The following is a 17,243-nucleotide window of genomic DNA, read 5'->3' on the forward strand; positions in this document are numbered from 1 at the left end:
TTGCTGAGGAGGGGAGGAGTGGGAGGTTGCTGAGGAGGAGTGGGAGGTTGCTGAGGAGGGGAGGAGTGGGAGGTTGGGGAGGAGGGGAGGAGTGGGAGGTTGCTGAGGAGGAGTGGGAGGTTGCTGAGGAGGAGTGGGAGGTTGCTGAGGAGGAGTGGGAGGTTGCTGAGGAGGGGAGGAGTGGGAGGTTGCTGAGGAGGGGAGGAGTGGGAGGTTGCTGAGGAGGGGAGGAGTGGGAGGTTGCTGAGGAGGGGAGGAGTGGGAGGTTGCTGAGGAGGGGAGGAGCGGGAGGTTGCTGAGCAGGGGAGGAGCGGGAGGTTGCTGAGCAGGGGAGGAGTGGGAGGTTGCTGAGCAGGGGAGGAGCGGGAGGTTGCTGAGGAGGGGAGGAGCGGGAGGTTGCTGAGGAGGGGAGGAGTGGGCCGTTTCTCTGGGCTCTCAGCAAGCAGGAATCCCAGTTGGTAACAGGTGCAACAGAATATGGCAAGCTCTTGAAGCCTTAAATCAGAGATGATCCCGAGAATCCTTTCAGATGTGGAAAGGGTTTTCCATTACCGAACCCTTTTCTGACCACAGCGGCGGGGTGTTAAACAAGCTTAAAGCTTAAAGCGGTGAACCCAGGAGGGCAGCGAAACACTTCTTCTCTGCCCGGAGTCAAGTTACTCTTTAACAAGTTACTCTTTGTAGAGCAAAAAGACCCCAAGTCATTTCAGTGGAATCTCTCCAGTGTGTTGTGGATACTTGTGTTTTCTGTCAACTGAGACACACATGATGTCCTGGTGTTTTTTATGAGGAGAGCTGTGGTTTGTTGTGTTTTGCCTTCGACATGTGACATTAATGAATGTATGCGCTGACTTCAGCAATGCAAAGGTTGAATGTGACCTTCTCTGTCTGTATGGGTTGTGATCTATAATTGATGAGCTCAGCACGAGGAGACGTGCACAGGCAGCAGTCTGCTCACACACACACACACACACACACACACACACACACACACACCCCTCCTGAATAATTGATGAGTGCTGAGCTCGCTCTCTGACTCTCCTGGACCGTCCGCCCTCTCTGTCCTCTGTCTCCATCTGTTTTTCCCTCCCTCTCTGTTTACCTGCCTAACTTCTCTCTTCTTCAAATTGGTCACACTCGTCCTCCTGCTGTCTCTCTTAATCTTTCTTTCTGTCTTTTCCCCTTCCCTTCCCCATCCTGCCGTCTCTCGGGCGGACCCCGTAGGGTTCAACCCGATGTGGGAGGAGACTCTGGTGTTCACGGTCCACATGCCGGAGCTCGCCCTGGTGCGCTTCCTCGTGTGGGATCATGACCCCATCGGCCAGGACTTCATCGGCCAGCGCACCATCGCCTTCAACAGCATGATTCCAGGTAAGACACAGTGCAGCACCTGCTTTGAGATGGAAGTGATGGGTTCTTTTTAAATGTTGTTTCTCACGTTGAGGGGTTGTGATTTCCACAGACATTGAAATTCTATTTGTTGAAAGTAACAGAATGAACATGGTATGATGGAGGTTAAAAGTCAGGTATGGCACATTGTTGACGGTGTCTAAAAGGATTTAGATGATGCAGCTTGATCCAAATGATCTATTTAAAAATTGATTGGCGCAACACGAGTCCAACATGAGAAACCCTTGAATGATTCTGTTTGGCGCACCATACAGATCGACTTCAGCTGAGTTTATTTACCGAACACTCCAATATTTTGGAACCGTTAAGTATTCAGTTTAGTGCGCAAGTTCAGTTTGGTTCTAGAGGAACAGATGTCATGTAACCGTTGTTGTTGCTTCAAGTAAAGCTTTAAACATCTACCGTCGTCACTGGATTCATTGAATTAACATGGTAGCAGAGGATGGCGGCTGGAAATTACAAAACTCCGCCGCAGTTTGACGAGAAGAAGTCCTACGAGAGCTGGAAAAATGAAGTTTGGAGGCTGGTGACGGACCTGGAGGAGAAGAAGCAGGCCTTGGCGGTTGCTTTATCGCTGACGGGAAGAGCGAGGGATAGTGCGCTAGAAATCACCGCAGCGGATTTGAACGTCTTGAAGAGAATCTTTGGCGATAACTCTCCACAAGAGGGAGCTAATGACCTCCGTGTGAGTGTGGGAGCTGGCGACTCTGCCTACTACACGGTTTACAGGCAAGCGTGAAAGTAATGGCAGGTCAAGCCCACAAAACCATACGGCTGTTCAAGGGACGAATCCACTCGACAGATATGGAAGAAGGACAAGACGTGCAGTCTGCCAAAGCACATATCACTGGGCAAAAGATTGTCCTCACAAAAATGAACATGCAAAATTGACAGAAGATGAGAAGGTGACAGATGTTGAAGAATGCAACATTACTCTAAATCAAAAGAATCGTTGACTGACAGATATTCATGGTGGAGTCTCTAGGATCAGCTGTAATTGACACAGCTTGCACTAGGACTGTGTGGAGAAAAATGGCTTGATCATTACATGAGTGGACTAACACAACGTGAGTTATTGAAAATGGGGGACGCAGAGTGTAAGAGCATTCAAGTTTGGTGATGGGAGAGTTGTTCATTCTATAAAGAAAGTAAAAATCCCAGCCATGCTAGGACAGACTAGATGTCAAATTGAAACAGAAGTAGTTCCAGTAGATATCCCATTGCTTTTAAGCAAAACGTCACTGAAAAGAGCAGGTGCCGTTTTAGACGTTGAAAATGACAAAGCCACAATGTTTAAACAACCAGTGAAACATGAACTAACTTCTTCAGGACACTATTGTGTGAACATTAGAGATGAGAGTAACACAGAAGAACATGAGCTCCAGAATGAGGATGACATTCTCACTGTGACAGAAAACATGACAAGAAAAGAAAAACAGAAAGTTCTGGTTAAACTACACAAGCAATTTGAACATGCCTCTGTTGACAGACTGAAACAACTACTGGCCTGCTCAGGTAATGCTGATGCTGAATGCACCACAATCCTTAAGGACGTTGTACAAAACTGTGAGACATGCATTAGATATAGCGAGCCAAAGCCAGCGGTGGGTTTGCCCATGGCCTCAACCTACAATGAAACTGTCGCTGTGGACTTGCATGAGCTAGAGCCGGGAGTGTGGTATCTGCATGCAGTTGACCACTTCACATGCTTCAGTGCAGGGAGCATCGACACCACCAAGAAACCCAGGGAGATTGTAAAGCACTTTGTACATTGCTGGATAAGTGTTCATGGTCCTCCAAGCAGACTGTTCAGTGACAATGGGGGAGAATTCAACAACAAAGATATGAGGGACATGGCTGAAAGCTTCAACATTGAAGTAAAAACAACAGCTTACAGCCCATGGAGCAATGGGCTTTTGGAAAGGCATAATCAAACCCACTGAAATCCTGTTGAAAGTGAAGAGGGACAATGGCTGTGACTGGAGGATGGCCCTCGACTGGGCCCTGATGGCAAAGAACTCCATACACAACGTGCATGGCTACAGTCCCTGCCAGCTGGTATTTGGACAGAACCCAAATCTGCCTTCAGTTCTCACTAATAAGCCACCAGCTCTGGAAGGTACTAATAATGGATAGGCCAGCATATCACAACATTACATACTGCAAGAAGAGCGTTTACAGAAGCCGAGTGCTCTGAAAGGATCCAAAGAGCCCTTCGTAAACAACTGCGGCCCATTGATGACCAATACGAAACAGGAGACAAAGTCTACTTCAAACGGGTGGATTGTACAGAATGGAAAGGTCCAGGTGTGGTCATCGGCAAAAGATGGTGTGGTGATATTTGTGAGGCATGGAGGCACTTACGTTCGCGTACATCACTCCAGGCTTCGAAAAGTAGAAAACCCACAAGCAGTGCTGGGAGAAAGGGACATTCAGCTGGAGGCGACTGAACATCCTACCACATTACCAAAACCTGACTTTAATACCACATTAACAGAACCTGGCTGTAATGAGAATAACTATGACACTGAAAACGAAAGTGAGGAGGAGACGCCTACAAATGTTGAGGATAACAGCGAACCCTCTCACACACCAAGACAGCCAGAAGGAGGTAGTCATGTTCCATCTGACGCATCACAGAACAACTCAACCACAACCTGTGAAGACCTAAGTCTGAAAACTGGACAGGTAGTCACATACACAGATAGTGGAAGTGGCCAAACACACACTGGAAAAATCCTCAGCAGGGCAGGAAAAGCCACTGGAACATACAAATACTGGTATAATTTGGAGTACATTGAGCCTGAGGAAATTATTGGCACTACCAGTTCTGTTGATTTTAGGACGAGTACACAATTGTACTCAATGCTCACACCTGAGCATGTTGAATTATGTGCTAGCCATCCTGAAGAAGACATACTTATTGTGAATGATGATGCATTCATGTCTACCAAACACAATGAACTCAGCAACTGGAAAAAGAATGATGCGTTTGAAGAGGTAAAAGATGAAGGCCAGAAATGCATCTCTACGAGGTGAGTGTGCACACTCAAGGAGACACCTGATGGTGTTGCACCGAAAGCTAGATTAGTTGCAAGAGGCTTTGAAGAAAGGAACACCCAGGAGCTCCCAAAAGACTCTCCTACATGTGCCTCAGTCTCTAAAAATGATTATGGCAGTGATGTCAATAGAAATGGCAGCTTAACTCTATGGACATTAAAGCAGCCTTTTTACAAGGCAAAGAGTTGACCCGAAATGTCTATATTCGTCCCCCCAAGAAGCTCAGAGCAAAGGAATTCTTTGGAAGTTAAAAGTGTGTTTATGGCCTAGCAGATGCTTCTCTGTATTGGTACAACAGAGTGAAAGACACCATGCAGCAACTGGGAGCTACTGTGTCACAAGTTGATCCAGCAGTGTTCTACTGGCTGGATGACTCCTGCAACGTGATGGGACTCCTTGCTTGTCCTGGGTTGACTTCATCTGGGGAGGTTAAAAAACATTCTCCAGTCATTCCTCACTTGAAAGTTTCTTTTCCAGTTGGACGTGAAGAGCACAACACCTTCAGCTACATTGGAATGGAGGTTCACGCTTTGGAAGATGAGATACAAGTGCAACAAAGGATTTACATCAAGAATCTCCAAACCATTCCTGTGGCTCCTCTAACAGACTGAAACTGACATGTTAAAGTCGAAGATTGGCCAAATATTGTGGGTAGCAAGGCAGAGTAGACCCGACATAATGTGCGACATATCTATCCTATCAAGTACAAAGCGTGCTACTGTTCAGACTCTATACAGTGCAAACAAACGGGTTAGGAAACTGAAATCAGAAGAGGTGACCTTGAGGTTTCAGCACTTGGGAAAAGACAGCTCGCTGAAACTAGTGGTGTTTAGTGATTCCTCGATGGGAAACCTTCCAGATGGAGACACTCAAGGCGGACACCTGGTCATGCTTATGGGAGAGAATGGATGGGGTTTTTTTGGATGAAAGAGACTCCGCCTCGAAATCAGCAGTATCAAGGAGCTGGTCCACTCTGGGACCGTCCAGCAGATCATGTGGTCAGCCTCTGAGGAACAGCTCGCCGACTGCTTGACTAAGAAGGGGACATCTGCACTCGTTCGAGTCTGGCAACTTAAAGGCTAAACGAGCTAATCACAAAAAGCCTACCCTCAAACTCTATTCATTAAAGTTGATAGTTGAAACCTATGTTTCTGTTTAAGGTTTTAGAAAAACAAATGTTTGTTTTTTTGTCACTATGTTTTTCTTTAAAGAGAAAGGGGAGTTTGTTCATATTCAGTTTGTATACTTTCGGAGAATAACATGAGAAGATAAATCCATCTCATGTCTGTGTGAAGTACAGAGCTGTAGTAGTGATTTGATTAGCCTAGCTTAGCATAAAGACTAGATGCAGACTGCTGGCCTGGCTCTGTCTAACAATTTAAAAATATAGTCACCTACATGTCTAGTACTCATTATTTAAATGAGTTGTATCGTGACTGTTTAATCCATGCTAGAGATGTGTCCCAATCCACATCTCAAGATCATTGGACAGGTGTTTCAATTAAAATATGCTGTTGGCAGCTGTGACGTATAGGTTGGTTTATGTAGTAGCTCAGACTCATATTGGTAGATATTAAAGGACTCTAATCTTAAAAAACCCTGTATTCGGACATCCTTAATTCATACACAAACTGATGCATGCGGAAAATATACATATTCAGTTTTTTTAGCGGTTCTGATAAAATGATCTGATAGACGGTGCTAGTGAGGAGCTTATTTTTAATGCTGATTGGTACAGCAGGTGTTTATCTATAACTGTGTGTGTGTGTGTGTGTGTGTGTGTGTGTGTGTGTAGGTTATCGCCATGTGTACTTGGAAGGTATGGAGGAGGCTTCCATCTTTGTTCACGTAGCTGTGAATGACATCACTGGTAAGGTAGGTACTACGGAGGAAGCTCGCTGAAATCATGTGGAAAAACGTGTTCCCTTTGCTTTAAAATTATAATACAGTAACAGCCTATTAATTAGTGCCCAGCTGATTTTTCTTTTAATATTCTTTTGAATATCCAATAATATGTTGTTGAAACACACAACATGAACATTTTTGATAAGACACTTCAAGAAGTTGTTTTTTAGTTGTCATATACTTCATAGTTGAAATGGCAGATTATTTGACATTATTCAAATGACAATCCACATGGGAATCCAGGACAGTAATATATTTTCGCTTGCACAGAATGTCAGGACGTTAAGACAATTTCCAAAACGTTCATTGGAAGTGTGCGTCGAGCAAGGAGACAGATGCTGGGTCCAGTTCATGATCAATTCTCAACATGTTCTGCATTTCAAACACAACAGATTTCTTGTGTGTTTGTGGAGCAAAAACAATGTATTTATTTTTGCAGTTAAGGCACAATGGAAGTGGTGATGATGGCCTAAAATTTGGATAGAGGATGAGGGGATAAATGGTCCCCTGGTTCGGTTACATCTTCTTCTTTTTTTCAGCTATCTTCCCACATATCTTCTGTAATCCCTCTCAGCTCCTGAACACAAACAGCAGCATGTTCTATAAAACCCTGATATATCTCCTACAGCTTTCAATTTCAATAAAGTGTATTTTATATCCAGAGAAAGTGATAGAGCATAGAGCAGTGAATTAATGCAGCAGGGTTAGATATGAATATTAAAACAAAGCAAATCCATGAGGTTTTTGGCCAACAACCTTGTCAGATATTGCCAGGTCATTGGCTGCAGGGCTATTAATGGACCAGCAGGAATGATGGTGACCATTTCCCCAAATAAATCCTAATACTGCTCAGGGCTTTGTATTATTAAAACAAAAAAAGTCTTTGTATAAAGTAAGTATGCTACGGCCGATCAATCGGACATCGATTTTTATCAGCTGATCAAAACTAGTTTGATGGATGGTCTTTCTGAAGGTCGACCAGATGACACAGCGACTCTGAATTGAAACCTTTTCAAATTAATTTGCTGCTTTCTTGTCTGGTTGGCTTAAAAGCGACACAGCTGGACAACATTCTTGAAAAAAAAACAAACAAAAGGGAATTTATTAAAGTCAGACATTGTCGCTGGCGTAAAATGTATCAACCATAAATCCAAATGAGAAATTGTCGTGCAACATTTTAACACAATCCGTGATCCCTGTGCTCCAGAGAGAAATACATTTATTTTAGACTTGACCCGACCAGCACCCCTGGGATGAACTGGAACACTTACGGTACTGAGAATACATTTCTGCAGAAACAATTTCTCAGCAAAATAGAAATGGTGCAGCCACAGATGTATTATTTCTGTTTCAAAATGTTATTCTTGGGTCATTTATAATGCAGCCGTCGCTATCACCACACACGCTTTGGTTTTATTTCCCATTGACTCTTTACTTTAGTCTCAGCCGTCTCCTCCAACCACATTGTAAATGGACACTCTGTTGTTCACATTGTCCTTACTTTGAACTTCCTCTCTCTCTCAGTTGTGATTTCTCTCTTGCCCCCCCTCCCATTTTGTTCTCTCCCTCATCCTCCCCTTTCTCTGATTTCCGCTCTCTCCCTGTGTCTGTTTGTGATTTCAGTGGACCCCTCTATTTCCAAACGCTCCATTTAGAAGCAGGACATTTTTAGGAGCCCTGAAGCTGCCGCTCAAAACCCAGGTGTAGTGAGACCCAGTCGGCATCTTGCATGACCCACATGCCCCCCCCCTCCCTCCCCACCACCACACACACACACACACACACAGCCCCCTCTTGTCAGCTGACTGCAAGCATTAAAAACAATAAGGCCAACTCATGCCTCGCATGAGTTATGACGGCCTGACCCGCCTGCATCTTCACTGGCCCCTCCAAGTAGATCCAAAGTCATCAGCCTACACAGTTAGAGTTGAACAGAGGCGAGAGAGGTGTGAGCCAGGAAATCTACCAGGCTGCAGGGCCTCTTTCTAACTCCTGGTATTTTTGCAGAGAGCATTATTTTCCACTTAACTTAGTTTTTTTTCCTCTGTGCTGCCCTGCAGTGGTATTACGTTCCAGCGCTTTGAGGACATTTATACCTCTTGTTTGCTCCACCCTTGTTTTTTAACATTCTTCTTAGCAGTGGTTTATTGTCGGATGACTGACTTGGCCCTCCGCTGCCCACACTGTGGACTTGCAGAGCCAGGCATTAGTCAGTCACCTTGTTGTCTTGACTCAACCAGGTGAGATTGTGAATTTGGATTGTAGCTGCAACCACAAGCTTTCAGTCTTTTTTTTTTTTAAATGAAATATTTTTGTAATGTTGCGTGGGTTGTATTCCATAGAATCAAATTCTTTAACATCCACTGTAGCTGGGATGTAGTGCTGTTCCGACCCTTTTGCATCTCAAGGATCGTGGCTCTCCATAAAGAGGCCCGTCTGTCAGTCAAACACGTAAATCCAGAATCCAATATCTTAACCTTTGGTAGATTGCACAAAAAAATAGTTTGGAACATGTTTTAGGCTTGTTGGCATTATCACGTTATATATTGAGTCTCCTGGTAGTTCAATAATTGTTGTGTTCAGTTGAGCCAACGTTTCCAACATTTGATTTCTAAGTTTGTCTTTTTGTCTGTGCTGATGCTTTCACGTTGATAGTGGTTCACCACAGTTGGACTATTTGGATCTACTTCTTTCACGTTGTTTGAAACTTTTAATAATAGCAAAGGTTTTGGGTAACATAATATGATGCCTTGTCCCACTAGAGCTCCATTTGGTTTGACATTTCTTTTGGGTGGTCCAGTGACATTGTGCAATATTGTCTCATCAACGTAAGTTTCACAATCATTGATGTCATTGTCTGATTGTCCTCATCACTGTCATCCATTCTGCCCCAGTCTTTGTGATGTTTGAGCATTACCATGCAGCACCTAGAGGCACAGCAAACATCCATGCAGTCTTATTCATTCTTGAGGTCTGTTGTCATCTGAACATTACAGTTTGAAGGCCAGCCTTAATACTGGTCATTTTTCAGTCACCTCTTTATTTTGGTTCACAGGAATCTGTATTCTTCCTTCCATGTAAAAGCCACTATTTTCAGAGAGTCTATGTGATTATAGCATCTTCAATATTCAGATTTTTGGATGTTGAAAAACAAACCCACATGTAAATAGTTTACTGTGGTTGAGATTGGAGAAGAGATTTCCAGTGCCTCCACACAGCAGTAGTTGTAGCCACTGTAGCTTTAACTTTGCCAGGCAGCTTCATGCATTTGATTGTGACATACTATGGGACTACAGCTGCTGTCTACAGATGTAGAAGTGCTGAAAGTGACAGGGTTACACTTTGAATCCCAGTGGAATTCAAAGAATACAGCTGCATGGATTACAGCTGAATGATCATGTTATAGACTGAGTGATCATTCACACGTGTTTTTACAGGGAATTTCTTTGGTAAATGTGTATTGATGACATTGATTTTGAGCATGATCACAATACAAAACCTGCCCATGTATAATTGCAATAATGCAGTGCGGACCAGTGCCACCTGCATTATGGCAACATGTTCATGTCTCTGTGACTTACTGCTTTTGGTTTGTTATGATCCATTTTGTGTTTGACAGTGATGTTCTGTTGTGTTTTTGTCAGGCCAGAGCAGTCACCGGCATAAAAGGGCTGTTTCACAGAAACCCAAAGCAGTCTTCCCTGGACAGCCATGCTGCTGCGCAGCACAGCCGTAAGCACCCGTTCGGTGCCCACCTCCTGCGCCGCACTGCCAGCGCACCCACCAAAGGACAGCCCAAAATCAAGAAGGGCTTCCCAGAGATTGCCATCGACACCAAAGACTACAGCTCAGAGGGCGCCAGTGAAGGACGAGAGTCGGAGGACAGGGACAAGGCCTCTGCTGCCGCCTCTCACCAGCCCACACCACCACAAAACCGCAACAGGGAATCGCTGGCATCCCACCAAGCCAAGGGCCCCTGGGACCGTCCTGACGCCAATGGGGCTTTTCACCCTGAGGAGGGTAAAGGTAAGAGCCCTCTTCTTGATCAGCGAAGACCCACGAGTGACCCTCTGAAACGTCGGCTCCGCTTTCACGGCCCGCTGGACGCGAAGCCAGGGGTGTTTGCCCGCGTCGCACTTAGTAGCTCAGGCAGGGTAGGGATGTCCTCCAACTGTATCACGTGTGTGATCGGCTCCAAGGAGAGTCCAGAGGCCGAAAGGAAGGGTCAGGTTAAGGAAAGTCAGGGATGCGAGCTCAAAATGGCAGATGGGGAGAGAAGTAACCTCCCCTTCTCGCCCAAGAGGCCAGTTCAGCCAGAGCCTGTGGCCGAGCCCCAACAGCATGCTACCCAGACCGAGTCACAGCCGTCACCTGCCCTTCCCAAGTCATGCACAGAGGCCCAGTTTCAGTACTCGCCCAAGGCTATCCTCCGACCTATCCCCTTCCCTAGAGCCAAAGCCAGGCAAACTCTGGGAGCCCAGCACATCCGACTTCGGCCCGTCGCGTCACAGAGTAGGGCCCGATCCTGCAGCGTTCCCCGAAGATGCTCCCCCAACACCGTAACACCGGCGCAGAGCCTCACCCCAGACTGCAGGACCAGCCTTCGATGGCAACAGGCAACCCCGCCCAACTACGGCACTGTCTGTGGCCCATCGTTGGCCCCGTTCCCAAACGGTAATGAGAATGAAGGTCTCTTGCTCAGTGACGGCAGCAGCTGTGACAGCTTTGGCAGTCTGAGCAGCTTGGAGTTGCCTCCTGTGCTGCCTCCACGCTCTGTCCTGGACAGCCGCAAGAGGGCTGTAGGAACCCTGCAGCGCGAGATGAACGCCCTGTTTGCCCAGAAAATGGAAGAGTTGCGCCATAAGTCTCCAATGTTCTTCGCCGGTAAGATGTTTGTGAGGCAGCATTAGTAGTTAACCCCGTAGCTGCTGCATAGCGGCTGTAGAGGGCCTTTTATGTCCAGTAGACTTCCAGTTCACCTCATACATGCCAAGACCATGAATGTTTGGTAGCAAGATCCTGCTGTGTTTCCTATAAGTAAGAAGTCATCCCACATCTCCCTGATAGTTTGAGAAACAGTCTATACTCCCAGTTATTTATTTTCCTTATTAATGTTTAATTCTGACTTTTGTAGCTTTAACCTCAACCTCATCACTGATTCATATTTCCAAATGTTTTTCTCTATGCCTTAAAATACTGTTACTGTGATGCGGCCCGCATGCTTCCCAGATGAGAGAAGTGGTGAGTTTTTAACCTTAAATTAATAACGTAGTTAACTGCTCCTAATTTAACCGAATTAATTTGAGCGTTGCAGCAATGTTACAAATTGTTTCATACAGGCTGCTTAATAATGACACATAATGATAGCTACAGACTGGTCCTTGGCTATGTTAGTTATAAAGGTTCTCTGTAAACTCCTTACTGGTTTGCACCACAGACTGTATGTAAGAAGTGGATTCATTGCAACCAGAAGTGATACGAAAAGATGACGTACAATCAAATGCATGTATCTGTGACCAAACTTTCACAATTCACTTTCATGAACATCACACTTATGAAAGCTGATACTAATATTTTGTGTCTTCATAAGGGGAAGCTAAATGAATGCAGTTCAATAGACTGCAGTCCCATCACAAACCGCAGCCTCTAACAATCTATCAAGTATCATGACGTCTTGAAATGGACAGTGTTTGGAAGACATGACCTAAAACATCTGGCTGAGCGCTGGTATTCACAAGGCACTGACATCTGTGCTGCATCCAGGGGAAATCCCCCCTCTTCCTCCCTCACATGAAATATTTCAGTGGAGTCCACTTCTTTCCAAACACCAGCTGCACTACCCAAACCCACCTTCAGCCTCTTTCCTTGTGTCATGTGACGGCCATCAGTGTTTTTTCTTCAGAAACCCAAGTGCGTTTAGGGAATTTCAGTTTTCTGGTCTCTTTACGGTATCTGATGTATGCTGACATCCGTTATTCATATAATGTTGCCAGATGTACATGTTAGTAAGTCATGTGATAAATAATCATAGCACTTTTACCTTATGTTTCTTTTAGTTATAAAACAAATGCTATTTTTCCTCAAGTCGATTTGGGAGATTGATTTGTGATAACATCTCTTGTTTGCTTTATCTGTCCTGTAAGCTGTTTCCTTGCCTCACCTCCTCTTCTTTCCAGTTTTGCTAAACTCCTTCTTTCCTCTCTGTCCCTTTTGCACGCTCTCTCTGTTACTAGTGCAGAATTGAGGGGATGACCAGAACCAGGTAAACCGCTGAATGCATGCAGCCTTAAAAGCATCCGATGCATCCTCCACTTCACCCGTCAGTCTCTGTCTCACCAGCCTGCTTCCTGTCTCGATTCTTCTCTTTTTGTTCATGTTCTTGAAATTGCAAAACTCAAAATGGCATGAGTGGGAGTAGTGAGAGCACCATGCCAGATTGTCTGGTCACATCATTAAATAGGGGTGTGGGTCTAGACGGGGACCTTCACAGAATCCATCACTTTTCACTGTGTTGTCGCTCGTGTCTGAGGGTTTATTTTGGTTTATTTTAATAAAGACTAATTGTAAATTCCCCAAAACAGTCAGCTGTAAACATCCATTACAGTTAACAGACCTGCCTCCTGATGGTCAAAGTTTCTAGTTGCAATTTAAATATTCAGAAAGTTTCATTAAGATCTAAATGTCTTTTACGAGAGACATGAGACCAAATTGCACACATTGCTACTTACACTTGACTACACAACGCTGTAAGAATGAGATGCAAGTTGTAATAAAGTGGAATTAACATTTAAACGTAGCCCTTCGCAGTATTCTAACTCCTAAAAATTCGCCATTCTCGATCATCAGGTTTTGTTTAACAATACGTCAGTGAATGAGTCAAACCCTGACACTGTCAACACCTCCAGTTTTATAGTAGCGGGACCTCCACAAGTAGCAGTAGCCTTACACATCAAATGTAGCTCACCACAGAACAGCGAATTATGTTACGCCTCATGTGAATTGGTCACTTCTTGCAGATATTACCTTTAATAAGTAACCGAATTAATGGTTTATATCAGCGCGTGCCTACTTTTCGAGCACATACAGTTATCAATGTTGACAACCAGAAGGCTTTTAGGGACCACCAAGGACATTGCCAGTGAGCCATTTTCTTTGTCTGTATTTCCACAGATTGTTCCAGTGTGCAGAGGCCAGCTCCTCTTCCACTGAACTCTGACGCCGCCAGAAACCCTTGTGTCATCCGTTCTGTCTCCAGCCCAGAAGGCTGCCTGTCTTCACGTCACTCCTCATCATCACCACTGCACTCTCCATGCACAGCAATAAATGCAGACTCCCCATTGGCCGTTCCTTCAAACGGGGCGGTGCACAGTCCAATCAAGGCGAGCGGAAGCCCTAAGAAACCTCCTGACCGTTCCAGAACCGCGTCTCCCCCTTCGACAAACCCTGCTGACCAAACGGCACCGGCACAGTACGGTCAAGACCTCCAGCCCCACCGAGGCACCGAGTCATTCATGGCCCACACGCCAAACCAGAGGGAAAACCAAGAAACTCTGATCGAAAAGAAAACCGATTCAGCAGAGGTAAAGTCTGACCGCGGGCTGGAGGCTCCTGCTGCAGCAGCAGTGTCCCCTGGAGCCCCCGCAGTTCCTGGTGCTCCGACAGTCCAGGCCAGGAGAGCCCTGTTTAACAATCAGCCATCACGCGTACCAGTAAGGAGAATGAAAAGTGAGGGCCATGTTCGGGTGGCTGTAGCCTCAACTGGGCATGACCAGTCAGCCTCGCCGGAGGTCTGCACGGACGCTACCGTGAACGACCGCCTGTGGAGCAAGCTGGAGCCGGACAGCCACCGAGACAGCATGTCTTCCTCCTCCAGCATCTCGTCCAGCGACACAGTCATCGACCTGTCCCTGCCCAACCTGGCCAGGAAGAGCTTCACCACTCTGCCCACAGCCAGCAGCGCCTGCGACCCTCACTGGGTCACGTGCCGTCGCTCAGCGCTGGTCTCCTACGAGGCCGTCCGAGTCAGCAAGAGCAAGTCAAACCCCAATCTTCAGCAAGGAGACTGCCCCAAGGATGAGCTTAAACCCCGCCCCCTGCAGCCTTCCCAGGAAGCGCCCGTGGACTCACCCAGCAGACTGACTCAAAGGAGGCACACCTGGAGTCGGCTCTACATGGAGGGGCTCAAGCAGTCGTCAGCTAGCAGGCCGTCTCCCACGCCCACAACCCCGCCGGCTACCGCCTCCATGTCCAAAAGCCTCGGGGACCTGACCTCCGATGACATTTCCTGTAACTTTGACAGTAAGTACCACAGCATCAGCCGCAGCTTCATCGTTAGGCCGGCCAGGGACCAGCTCCGCAGGGGCGGCCTGCGGAAGTCTCGGCCGCCCAGCGACCTCACAGAGCAGCTACGGAAGCTGACTGATGTGGAGCCACTGACCGCCAGCGACTTTGCCCCGGAAAACAGGCCCGGAGAGTCTCAGGAGGAGTTTGTCGATGAGAACCTGGTGCGAAGGACCTCCTCGAGGAGCCAAAGCAGGGTGCGCTACATTGCAAACAGGGCCAAGAAGGCCCAGGAGAGGCAGAGGCTCCAGGGCCTGGTCCAGGGCAGAAGTGCAAGCTTCAGCCTCACTGGTATCCTCGGCAGCGGAAGCGGCGTGAGCCCCATCGAGGAGCGGGGGAACCCCGAAGGCGCCTGCTGCGTGGCCCAGAGTCCCTGCTCCAGCCTGGACCTGCTGAGTCAGCTCACCCCCCTTGGAGCCCCCTCCCCTAGACAGTCCCAGCCACCCCCAGACCCAGAAAACAGTGAAGTATTTTTCATGCTCAAACTCTAAAGAACTGGTTGACTTGGAACTGAGTGTGAGACACAGCTAAACTTGGAATACGCTCCGTTTTTTTCTCAATTAGAAATATTTTCTCTCTTTTTATTTCTTTTTTTTAAGTTGCGTATCTTGCAGAATTTCTCCGACTATTTCCACATCTCGCAGAAACCTGAGCTCCATTGAGTTAATGATCCATGAACAATCACTTCTTCAGCTTGAGGTTGCGCAAGATCCATTTTTTAACCCGCGCCGTTGTCTACTAAAAGCAACTACTGCAGCTCTGCCATCTGTTTGCACCAAATGTTAGAGAATTGCCAGAATGTATTTAGTGAAAGATACCAGGAGTTTTTATATAGCTGTGTATGTTGACTACTCATCTTTTTATTTTTTACATGAGCATACAGTAGCAATGGATCTACTTGAACTGTAATGGTTTTAACTGAGCTGACAGATACTTCATGTCAAGGCTTTATTGCCAGCCCATCGTCCACTAGCAATATTTAGAAAATGCTGGCATGGTATCATATTGACGTTTGTTTGACAGTTGCTAGAAGCTGAGTCTTGTCTCCTGTCTTTGCCGATAATTTTACCGAACTGCCAATATTTTGCTGCCCAGTTGGTGGCATGTCACTGAGATCATGTACTTCAAAGCAGTGGTAGACTACTCCATACCGAGTTTAGCCCTTTTTAGTTGGCTGCATGTCTTTAATGCACTGTAATGTTTATCCTGAGGATGTGCTTTTATTTCATTTTACAAAGACCTTTTTTATATGAAGATTTGTTAATATCCCAAACTTTTTTTTCCCGGATTCTCCGATGGCGGCGCTGCGCTCCCATTGGCCCGTGGTACTAATACAAGATGAGAATGATCTGTATCGAAGCACGTTTATCTGTCGACCTGCTGTATCGTTTGCACTGCCGTGCCAGTTGTTTGTGCAAAATGTTAGGGACAATGTGTAATTATGACCTGAATAAATCTCAAATGAATATTACTGAAGGCTTCTCCACTCATTTAGTTTCTTTACAGTGAGTCTACCAGCAGCTGTCTCAGTTCAGAGATGAAAACCAGTCATTAGCAAGCCAGTGGGACTGAGCCTCATGCGAGCTGACATTTGACAAGGTCCGCTTGCTGCTCTAATTTGGACTCCGCTTGGGTCTGTGTTTACCAGCCATCACCTCTCTGAACCGCTTTGGCAAAAAGAAAGAAACAAAACGACCCCCTGCAGGAAGGGAGAATGTTCCAGAACAAAGACTCCATGCTGCACAACAGACAACAAGCTCAACCGTTGTTAATAGAGAAAACATATTTTCAGTGCCACCCAAGGTTGAGACAATTTTTTTAATTCCAACCTATTTACATAAACTGTCTTGGACGCTAGAATGTGGTATGTGGAATAAAACCCAGCCATACAATATTCTAAAAGTCAGTGTTTTAAACACTTTTGAAAAGGAATGCACGCTGTGGGACACCAACTATCCAGTGAAACCTAATGTAAGGATAAGAATAGTAATGGATTAATATATTTTTGAGAAAGCTCATAAAAATGTGTTGGTCTCAGCTTCCTGTGAAAACCAAGCCTGGTTACTCTCTCGGGACACGGCTTTGCCTCTGAAAGGTTTGTCCATGTTCTAGTCTGTGAAAAAAAAAAGAAGCTTTTTTTTATTTTTTTTAGGAGGAGAAAGCTGATTGGCAGCCACTGCCAGGCCTCCTCCGCAGCTCTGTTAGACACGCTCATTTGAGCGCCGCATACTCTGCTCCAGCCAGCACACAAACACAAAAGACAGCTTCATTAGGATTCCGAGAAAACTGCAGAGTCCCTCTTAAAGCCACATTTATCTAGACAATTTGGCACGGCTTGGCCTCTCAACTGAAGACCTCCGAGGCTGAGAGAGGGGGGCCTGAGAGAATGTGTTTGGTCTCAGAGCGAATGCAGCCCCTCCTTTCAAGATGATGTCACTTGTTTTTGAAGGATTTGTTTTGCAAATTAATCAATTTAGTACGTGAACTCATGCTAAAAACAGTATGATTTTTATTTTCAACGACACTAT

General features: G+C 45.9%; 1 protein-coding gene across 1 annotated transcript in view; it reads left to right on the forward strand.

Moving 5' to 3' along the window:
• plch2a (phospholipase C, eta 2a) overlaps positions 1 to 15,206 on the forward strand; it is a gene marked incomplete at both ends in the record, with an annotated part of 170,964 nt that extends 155,758 nt beyond the window's left edge. Inside the window, 4 exons of the mRNA XM_079226116.1 lie at positions 1,225 to 1,371; positions 6,266 to 6,345; positions 10,020 to 10,401; positions 13,546 to 15,206. Coding sequence (XP_079082242.1) covers positions 1,225 to 1,371; positions 6,266 to 6,345; positions 10,020 to 10,401; positions 13,546 to 15,206 — 2,270 coding nt within the window. The remainder of the gene's footprint in view (positions 1 to 1,224; positions 1,372 to 6,265; positions 6,346 to 10,019; positions 10,402 to 13,545) is intronic.
• Between the last annotated feature and the right edge of the window lie 2,037 nt (positions 15,207 to 17,243).

Source organism: Taurulus bubalis, assembly GCF_910589615.1.
Source record: "Taurulus bubalis genome assembly, chromosome: 11".
Taxonomy (NCBI): domain Eukaryota; kingdom Metazoa; phylum Chordata; class Actinopteri; order Perciformes; family Cottidae; genus Taurulus; species Taurulus bubalis.